The sequence below is a fragment of the Leptosomus discolor genome, chromosome 3 (assembly GCF_034619465.1).
Source record: "Leptosomus discolor isolate bLepDis1 chromosome 3, bLepDis1.hap2, whole genome shotgun sequence".
NCBI classification, from domain to species: Eukaryota; Metazoa; Chordata; class Aves; order Leptosomiformes; family Leptosomidae; genus Leptosomus; species Leptosomus discolor.
In genome coordinates, this window is record NC_141393.1 from 60,492,903 (window position 1) to 60,503,133 (window position 10,231).

The 10,231-nt window shown below is 57.8% G+C and overlaps 1 protein-coding gene across 1 annotated transcript; it reads left to right on the forward strand.

The window, feature by feature from the left end:
• The first annotated feature begins 1,625 nt into the window (after window positions 1-1,625).
• On the forward strand, window positions 1,626-2,834 carry FOXD3 (forkhead box D3). The gene has a single exon (XM_086463319.1). The coding sequence runs from the start codon at window positions 1,626-1,628 to the stop codon at window positions 2,832-2,834; it is 1,209 nt and encodes a 402-aa protein (XP_086319445.1).
• The last annotated feature ends 7,397 nt before the right edge of the window (window positions 2,835-10,231 follow it).

Below are 10,231 nucleotides of genomic sequence, written 5' to 3' on the forward strand. Positions count from 1 at the left end.
GAGCGGGGGGTGATATTTGCCTTTCCTAAACCAGAATCGCTGGTGGGAAATCGTTCCTTCCTGGGGCATTTTCCTAATTTAATTGTATTTACCGAAATCCGACAACACGTGCGAGAACTACAAGAAGGGGATCGGCGGTATGAATTAAAAAGCGCAGCCCTGTGAGCCACCCGCGGCCGAGGTCCCGGGCGGGGGTTCCTTCTCCTGGGCTCAACGGGGCAGGGGTGGGCGTCCGGGCCCCCTCCCGCCCCGCCGGGCGCCTCTCCCCGGGCCGGGGCTTACCTGGGGCCGCGTCAATACGGTCCTCACATTCACACACACTCCCTCATTTCCTACTTTTTCATATGCTAACGCCCGCAATGATTAAGTCGTTAACACCTCTGGGAAAAAAGAAAAAAAAAAAAAAAAAAGAATGGAAAAGAAAAAAGAGAAGGGAAAAAAAAAAAAAGGAACCGGCTAAAAGCTTCTTTATTTATAGTTTCCCTTTGTTATTTCACGTCTTTTTTAGTTCTCCCTGCAACTAACCTAATAGATTAATCAATAGCCATTCTCTGATCTTCCGTTCCCAGCTGGTACTGCTGATGAAAAAAATAAAAAATTAAAAAATTAAAAAATTAAAAAGAAAACCATGGAAAAGTGATTTCAGAGCCCAAACTTGGTGGTTTTAAGCTCTATTACGGCGACGCATCCGCTGAGCCTGCGCTCGGCCGGGGCGGCCGCTGCCGAGCGCACCGCGGCGGCCTCCGGGCCCGCCGCACCGGGAGCGACGGCAAGCCCCGGCGCGGCGACTTTTCCACGGTGGGCCGCGGGGGGCGGCTGCCGGGGCCGGCGGGTCCCAACGGGCGGCGGGGGCCCGGCGGGACGGGCGGCCCGACGGGGCGGGCAGGCCGAGAGGAGCCGCCGCTGCTCTTTGTTGACAGTCCATGAAACAACTCGAGTTTTGCATGACTTCACAGCGGGGCGCCTGACGTCACGCGGTCACGTGGCGCCGCCTCCGAGTATATCTTTAACGGGAAAGTAATCTATCAGGCAGTCCGGACCGCCGCGCTTCCAAAGTGGCGAGCGAGGCCCCGCGACGCCCCGGCCTCCTGCCCCCGCCCCGCCCGGCCGCCGGGAGCTCCGTCCCCTCCCTCCGCCAAGGGGGGGGGCGGGAAAAAAAGCCAGGAAAGAGGAGGAAACAAAAACAAAAAGACAAACAAACAAAAAGCTAAGGGCGGCGGAGCGGTGCGCGGCGGGGCCGCGGCCGCGGAGCGGAGCGGTGGAGCGGCGGGTGCCCGCGGAGCGGCGGCCCCATGCCCGGCGCCCGCGGGCGCCCATCGCGGCGGGCGGGAGCCAGCGTCGCCGCCTGACCCCCGATGCCCGGCGGTGGGAGCGGGGCGCGCAGCCGGAGGTGACCAGGCGGCCAGGGCAGCCCCGCGCCGCGGGACGCCGCGGACGGGAGAGGAGCGGGCGCGGCCGCCCCATGCCCCGCGGGGACGGCGCCGCGGGCCGCAGCCGGGCCTCTCGGGTTTAGCCCCAGGGACCGGTCGGAGGAGCGGCGGCGGGAGGGGGGCGCGGGGGGAGCCCGCCGCGCCGCCGGGTGCGGGCGGGAGGCCCCGCCGCCGCGCCCCGTCCGCCGAGCGGGGATGACCCTGTCGGGAGGCGGCAGCGCCAGCGACATGTCCGGTCCCACCGTCCCGGCGTCCGAGGATGTGGATATCGACGTGGTGGGCGAAGGAGACGACGGGTTGGGCAAGGACAGCGACGGCGAGGCCGGTAGCCCCACCGCTCTGCCGCGCCTGCCGCTGGACGAAGCGGCGGAGCTGGCGCTGCCCGCGGAGGCGGGCGCGGGCGCGGAGAGCGGCAGCAGCGGCAGCGGCAGCCCGGCCGAGGCGGCCCCCGGCGGCGCGGCCGAGGGCGGCAAGGGGGGCGGCGAGGAGGGGGCGAGCGGCGGCGGCGGGGCGGCGGGGCAGAGCAAGCCCAAGAGCAGCCTGGTGAAGCCGCCCTACTCGTACATCGCCCTGATCACCATGGCCATCCTGCAGAGCCCGCAGAAGAAGCTGACGCTCAGCGGCATCTGCGAGTTCATCAGCAACCGCTTCCCCTACTACCGGGAGAAGTTCCCCGCCTGGCAGAACAGCATCCGCCACAACCTCTCCCTCAACGACTGCTTCGTCAAGATCCCCCGGGAGCCCGGCAACCCGGGCAAGGGCAACTACTGGACGCTGGACCCGCAGTCCGAGGACATGTTCGACAACGGCAGCTTCCTCCGCCGTAGGAAGCGCTTCAAGCGGCACCAGCAGGAGCACCTGCGGGACCAGACGGCGCTGATGATGCAGGGCTTCGGCGCCTACGGCCTCGCCGGTCCCTACGGCCGCCCCTACGGGCTGCACCCCGGCGCCTACACCCACCCCGCGGCCGCCGCCGCCGCGCTGCAGTACCCCTACATCCCCCCCGTGGGGCCCATGCTGCCGCCGGCCGTGCCGCTGCTGCCGTCCAGTGAGCTCAGCCGCAAAGCCTTCAACTCCCAGCTCAGCCCCAGCCTCCAGCTGCAGCTCAACAGCCTGGGCGCCGCCGGCTCCATCGTCAAGTCGGAGCCCAGCAGCCGCCCCTCGTTCAGCATCGAGAACATCATCGGCGTCCCCGCCGCCAGCTCGGCCGCCAGCGCCCAGACTTTCCTGCGGCCGCCCGTCACCGTGCAGTCGGCCCTGATGGCCCACCAGCCGCTGGCGCTGGCCAGGACCACCGCCGCCATAGCCCCCATCCTCAGCGTGCCTACCAACATCATCGCGGGGCAGTTCCTGCAACCTGCAGCCCCCGCCGCCGCCGTGCAGGCCAAGTGGCCGGCGCAGTAGCCCCGGGCGCTAGCCCCGGGCGCTAGCCCCGGGGAGTTCCTGCAGCCCCGCCGGCCGCCCCTTCGGGGGGCTCCGCGGCCGCCCCGCCCGGCCTCCGAGCTCCGGCGGGCGCCGGCCCCCCGCCACCGCCGCTTGTACATATTTGTATCAAAAATCACTGACGTTGCTTTCGGGGTTTTTATTTTTCTAAAGAGGCGAAATGACGGTCGCGATTAGGAGCTACGAACTTTCACTTTTTTTGAAGGTTCCGGCGCTCCGAGTGGTTTTATCCGAAGTAAACGAACAAACGAGGAAAAAAAAATGTACTAAAAAAAAATAAGCGGGGGAAATTTTAAATATTAAACGAACGAACAAAAAAAAAAATTTGGAGAAAAAAAAAAAGGGAGGAAAACGCTGTCATTCTATTATAGAAGTCTGTTTATATATGAATGAATATATGTATTCTAAATGTTATCCCTTCGTGTTGTACACAACTTTGTAAATAAATTTTTAAAATGCTCTGCCCGTCTTTGTGTGAGCGGCGTATCTTTGAGCACCCACACGAAGGGCGAGCTGCGGGAGCCGCGGAGACTGGAAAAGCGAGCCGGCGAGCAGAGCGCCCGCGGCCGCGGCGCGCCGGCCCTCTCCTTCCCGCGGAAGTGCGGGTTTCGCCTCTCTCGGGGAGGTGCGGACGGGTTTCCCACGGCCCCGCGGGTACCTTCCGCCGCTTCGAGATGCTCCGTCCGCGGCCGCGCAACGACAGCGACCGGCCCCGCTCGTTGCCAGACCGGCCGCCGCGGCGGGGCCAGCATCACACCGATTCCTTCCAAATTAAACCTTCCCCGGCAGATCCGAGACTCCCTCCACCTTGCCGTGATTTTTCCCTAAATATATTAATTTTTCTCAGCCTGATTTCGGCTCTGCATCCCGGCGCTGCGGGATCCTGCCCCTTCCCGGACGGAATAGGTACGCTTGCAGTTGGCTTTGGTGGTTGCTTATAAGGGAAATGGTTTTAAATAAAAGACGTAGGGGCAATCGAAGCAACGTTTGCTATTTATTTTGCAGGGAAAAGAGAAATGCGACCCGTGCCCGTGCGGTGGGAGAGAGCGGACCTTTCATTTAGATCAGGAAAATACTCGGTATTAAGCGGCTCTGCGTTCCCACGGAAAGGGAACGGCTTTTCCCAGCTCATTCCTAATTAAGTTTTAAGGGCAGTTGCGAAAAAAATGTACATTTGCGTGCATTTTCGGGGCTAAAATGGAGATCGCTGAGATGAAAAAAATAATAACAATGGGTAGCGCTTTACAACATTTAAAACACCGCTTTGAGTGGTTTAGTCGGGCGAGATCTCGGTCTCTCCTGCGCGCTGACAGTGTTCGGCGCTTTATTCTCTCCCTCGCAAAACGTTAAATTTTCGTCGCCTTTGGAAACCTTCGTGGATTGTGGTTTTTCCTCCCAAATAATTCGCCGTCTTTGTTAGGAAAAGCGGCGGCGTTGAAAACGCAGGCGGGATGCAGCGGGCGCCGGGTTTCGCCGCGGGAGGAGCTGGACGAGGCGCTTCTTTCACCTGGAACACCCGCGGATTTAAAAATAAACAAATAAATAAATACAAAGAAGCGCCCTCGCTTTCCTGGTAAGCAGTAAATATTATTTCATCCTAAGTAAATATTTATACCTCCGCATACACAGACTAAAATAAAACAAGACGCCCAGTGATGAGATAAGTTGAACTTTATAAATAAGGACTCGCTAATCATCTGACATGAAAAGGGAGAAGAGGCACCTGAAGCAAGCGGGGGGTCAGTGTCGGGCAGGGCCCTACATGGGCACCCGAAACCCAACGGAGCTAAATTGGTTTGTGCGTGGCGGCTATAAAAGTAACAAGTTGTTTCGCAGTTGGGGCTGGCCGATCGCTTTTACATCGACAGCAAATGGTGGGTGATTTGTGCAACCCGCGCGGGGGTTAGCGCTATATTTAGCGGATACCCCTGGGAAAAGGGAAAGGAGCCTCTTCTTGAATTCGCTTTCAGGCTCAAGAAGCTGCTGATCCGAGCTTCCAGAGGACACCAGATAACAGGGGCTCATTCCATTCCCCAGCCTTTGTTACTTATAAAATTACTCGCTCATATTTCCCCACATAGCAGCAATACCTCGGGCTCGGCATCTGCCCGCCGGCGGCGGCGGAACCGGCAACTTTCCTCCCCGCCGCCTCCCTCCCGTGGAAGCTCTTCTCCCTCGGTTACCTCCGTCCTCTCGTTCTCTCCCCGGCTTGCCGAGGAGAACGGCCGGCGGGAGACCCTGCGGCGCCGGAGAAGCCTTACCCGGGGAAGGGGCGGCGGCGGTGGCGGCGGCGGCTCCCGGGACCGGGCAGCACCGGAGGGGTGGGGGGCGCGGGGCTCGGTAAGGACGGTGGCAGGGAGACCTCCCCCGTCTGGCGGCTGCCGCTGCCTCCCCACAGCCGCAGGGCCGGACCGGGAGCTGCAGCGAGGGGTTGGGGGGCGGGGGGGGAACCCTGAGGGCAGGTGAGGGCTCCCGGTGGCAGCGGCGGCGGGGCTGCAGTGGCGCACCGGGGCCTGCAGGGGGCGCGGCGGCTCCCGCTGCACCCGCGGGGACCCGGCGCGCCCCCCGCTCCAGCGGCCAGGAGCACCCCCGGGGGGACCAGGAGCATCCCCGCAGCCGCCCGGGACGGGATCGCGTCTCGGCGTGTTCTTGCAGCGGGTGGCACAGCGGGAGCGTCCCGGAGGGTCGCTCAAAGCTGCCGGCGGGGCTCGGGGGTGCGAAAAATCGGGCCCCAAACGAGGGAGGGTTTGCAACCGGCCCGGCAAGCAGCGTGGTGCTGCCCAGCGGAGAGGGGCGCAGCCCCATCCGGGCCGGGGACAGCATCTCCCCGCGAAGTTTCCGCAGCCATTCGCTTCAGCCAGACAACAGAAAGAACAGAAAGTCTTTTTTATTACTATTTTTTCCCTTGCTCTTTCTCTTCTTTTTCCTTCCACAAACTTTTCGGACGCATATGGCAAAACTTGAGACGACCGGTGACAGATGCCTATTAGTATAAGCCGTGTCATGTCAGTCCCTGGGGTGTATTGGAAGTAACTAGATCCTGGGAAAACGTCCATCCTCGCAGTCCGGAGAGTTTACCCAGAGCCCCCCCCCCCCCCCCCCGCACCCCCCCCCCCCCCCCCCCCTCGTTATTTATTACAATTGCGACCCCGCCGCTCTCTCCTCCCGGGGAAGGTGCCGGAGAAACGTAGAATAGGTTGGAGATCGGATCTAGCCCTAATCCTCTAAAACCACCCCGTTGTTTGAAAAAAAAGGGGACGAGATGGGCTCATCGAGGCCATTTCCTCGGCTGATGCGGCTCGCGCGGGGAACCCTCTCTCTTTGGCAGCCGGCGGGGTCGGTCGCTGTGCGGCCGCGGTAGTTGCGCTCCCCCCCGCACTACCTCCGCCCTAACTGCTCCCAACGCCGCTTATTTATAACATAATTGGCCTCTCCGTGGGCGCAGAGCGGGGCTGAAAGTTAGGGGCTAGTGGATGTTGAAAGACTGCGGCCAGCATTAGAAACGGCAGGAAATATCTTTTGTGGTTATTTAAAAAATGTATATTTATCGCGCGTGGACGTTGTTTCTCAGGAAGGAGCGCCAGCCTTCGGGCTATGCCCCACCACAGCTCCCCGACTGGCAGCAACGAGGGCTTGGTCCAGCCGAGAGCCGGAGGCAGCAGCGGGGCCGTGTCTCCCGGGATAGCCGGCAGCATCCCGGCGCGGCGTGGAGCGGTGGGGATGCCGGTCAGAGACCGTTCCTTCTCGGTCCGTCCCACGGAGAGAGTGGTGACATCCACTGGTGACACCTTGGGACACGGGCAGCAAACCCCCAGCGCTGCCCGAACGGGGGCCGCTCCGAGCGGGGCGGAGAGGGGGACACGATGCCGAGCGCTTCCGCCCCGGCGCTGGGGATGCGGCTGGCCCCAGTCCCCACCCCGTCGGCTGGTGCTCCGTGTCCTGGGCTAGTAAGAAATGAAGAGGGGCGAGCATTTCAGTTTGGGAAGCGCCATCTTTCGTGGGGCCCTCGGGGGTCTCCCACTCCGGGATAAATAGAACAGAGACCTGCTTTTTTTTTTTTTTTTTTTTTTTTGAGGGGGGGAGTGTTCCCCCCCTGCGGGTCGAGGTAGGGCGGCAGTTCCCGGGGGACCGGGGAATTCAGTGAGATTTTGCCTCCTGGGGTTCCTCGGGCAGTTTTGCAGAAGATCCCCCGTGTCTGACCGCTCCCGAGGTCACCATGGCCCGGGGAGGAGGAAAACCGGCCTCGCCATTCTGGGTGGGGGGGTGGGTGTGGGGGGGATTTCCGAGCGATTTTAAAAGGCAGCGGCTGAGGAAACCCAGCGAGAACCGCGTGGAAGTTGCGCCGCCCAACCCCGCGGGTCCACGGCCGCGGCTCGGCTCGGTCGCGGAGCCTGGTCGTTCAGCGCAGCCCCGGGGGGATGCGTTTGATACGCGCTCACTTAAACATCCGCGGAGCTTAAGTCCGGAGCCGTGAGCATCCGTGTGATCCCCGCAGCGGCTCTGCCGTCCTAGCAGCCTCCTTCCCCTTGGTTTCCCTCCTTCACCGAGCCGGGAATTCGTGGAACTGGCCAAACACCCGCGATCCAGGTTTCTCGAGAGCCAGCACTTCTATTCCGGGGACTTTTATTGAATTACGTTTTACTAGTCCTAAAACATTAAGCGTTATGTACTTAAAAGATACAGAGCATAGGTATTACATCCACAGAAAGTATTTTAGTCAGTGAATGTTCAATGTAGCAGGTAGAGATGAACTTAGCACGTCTTCCAGAATGAACCAGGAACAGACTCTTCAGCCATAAAATGCACTTAACAGTCTATTTAATAGTGGCGAGGTCCTTGAAAATGCAATATCCATGCTAATCTTGCCTTTTTCTAAATCAGAAATGAAAAATAGGTCAGTAAGGTAGAACCTTCCCCTTTCGTTTGAAATGTGACATTTAATCTATTTAAATAACTAAGTAAACTTTATTAATTCCGGATTTGGTAAGCAAGCAGAGTAGGTAGGCACTTCGCAACTTTATTAAGATGGCAGAATGTGAGAGGGAGAGTCCTTCAGCCCCAGGTTCAATAAAATCCCTGTTTCCTTCACCTTCAGCAAAGTGGGAAAAGCCGGGACACGCGAAAACCGCTCAGCCTCTGCTCCCCACTCCGGGGTGAAACCTCTAGCCCTGTTTCACGGAGGGCTCGGAGCATCCTGCGGGTGCGGCGGTTGGAGCCCTCCAGGCAGGGGGAAGCCCCCCGGGCACTGCTTCTCCGAGAATGGCAGGAATTTAAGAAAATAAACCCCAACCCCCAAGTCTTTCTAATTATTAAGTGCTGGTATTTCAGGGAAGGGGGAAAAATTAAAAAGGGGGCGGGGGGGGGGGGGGGGGATCTATCTCCCTACAGGTTACAGTAGTGGTTTCAAACATGTTTGTTTCTCTTGCTGGGAAAATGAACATGCGAAACGATGGCGGCTTCAGCAATCTGACAGCGGAGGGCTTTCACAGCCCGACTCTCTGTCCGCATTCGCACCCACCGCCCCCCCTAGCCCGACGACGCTCAATTTACGGGCAGTTTTATAGTGTTGGGAACCCGGGAAAAGATCAGACGGTGAATCCACAACTGAAAACGTCTCCAGAGTTTGTTTCCCCGCTCTCTCCTGCAACACGGCTCAGCTCAGAAACTAAATCCTAGATGAGTTGGAAAGCAACTTTTTACAGCCGCAGCCTTCCTCCCGCCCGCCTTAGGAAAGACTTTCTCGTGATCCTGACCTCATTTCACTTCAGATTTATGGAATACCCGGGAGATATTTGCCTTACCACAGCTCGGCTTTACATCAAGCCTACGAGCCGGGGTGGAGGAGGAGAGCCAGCAGACTTGCTGAAGCCTCCCGAGAACGCCAAGGGTTAAGAAAAACCGTTTCTCTGCTCATTATCGGTTTCTCTTTACTACTGAGCACCAAAACCAAGCCCCGCTCGTCTACTACCCCGCGGTATCAAAGTGTCCTTAATGCCTTTTCCAGTCATTGATCTGGTCAAAGTCACCGCAGAAATACTAGTGACAGAGACTCAATTCCAGGCGACGTGACCGATGCAAGTATTTAGAAAGCATTCAATAAAAAAGCTTTCCCGGGGAGTGAATGATTTCACCTTGCAACAAAGAGCGCTCAGCTAATTGAAATAATGCACTTGAATGTGCAGCCGGGCGCTCCTGCTCGCCCAAACCAGCCTCAGGACCAAATTATCAATAACCTGCGAGGTAGATCCTGAAAACTTCTTTTTATGTGTGTGTGTGTGTGTGTGCATAGGAGCCCACAGGCAGCGCTCACGGACTTGGGGGTGGCTTAGTACTGCTGTGCTGTGTTCCTCGGCCTGGAGGTCTGAGGGAATTCCAGGCATGGAAAATCCTGGAGGGGAGAGAAGGAAAGGAGAGAAGGGCTGGGAGAGGAGAAAATCAAAGAGGGACCAGCCCTGGTGAGTCTCCCCCAGGTTTAGGCTGGGAATTAGCTTTACGTCGCATGTTTTCAGGGTCACACACCACACCGAAGCCGCGATGGGGTTCCAGAGGCACCGCTCTTCCCTTCTTCTAATTTGCTTTGTAGATTTAGGACTGTTTTTTACAAATTTGTCACTTCCAGACATCCCTCAGGACCTTATGAATATCCTAAAATGGAAACATTTTCTTTAGCAGCAATATGAGTGATTGAGTATAACAGATTCAGGTAAAATATGTAAAATTTGATAACCATAATCTGCCATTTTCAATAGGATTATGGCTCCAAACACCCTGACAGGCCAGCAGACCAGTGAGGTTTTTACACCTACCCATACAAGGACATATTCTGAGGTGACACTCACACGTAACAGTTGCTGAGAGTGCTGAAATTATGGCGGGCGTAAGAGGGACCAGGGTGCCCAAGTAACCGGAAAATGGTTGAGGTAGTGGAAACTAGTATTTTGTATGTTCTTGCACTGGAAAAACTTCCAGGAAGAAAAGCCATCCCTGGTGGGATACAACACCCTATGTTGCCTGGAGTTTAAGCCGTTTTCAACACAACCTGCGCATCTAAAAAAAAAAATCTATTAAGAAATTGTTTTTGTATCATCTCTGGTTACTTTAGCTTTTCTGTTATAAGTGATCGGATGCTTCTTGACCATTTTGTAGCAGTTGCGTTTAAAACCTTTACAACTTTCAGCCCTCGGATTCCAGTCCAAGGAGAGCAGGGCAGTTAATCTGCAAGGTCTGGCCATGAAAACCTTGCTATGTGGCGTTATTTTTAAAAATAATCGTTTTCATATCCCAACCTCTGTTAGACACACAACCAGAAAAACACAGCAACCTGAAGACAAACAAGAGACTGTACTTATAATTATCAG

Excerpts from the sequence above, each read along its gene's own strand:
- FOXD3 (XM_086463319.1), top strand. The coding sequence starts at position 1,626 with ATGACCCTGTCGGGAGGCGGCAGCGCCAGCGACATGTCCGGTCCCACC.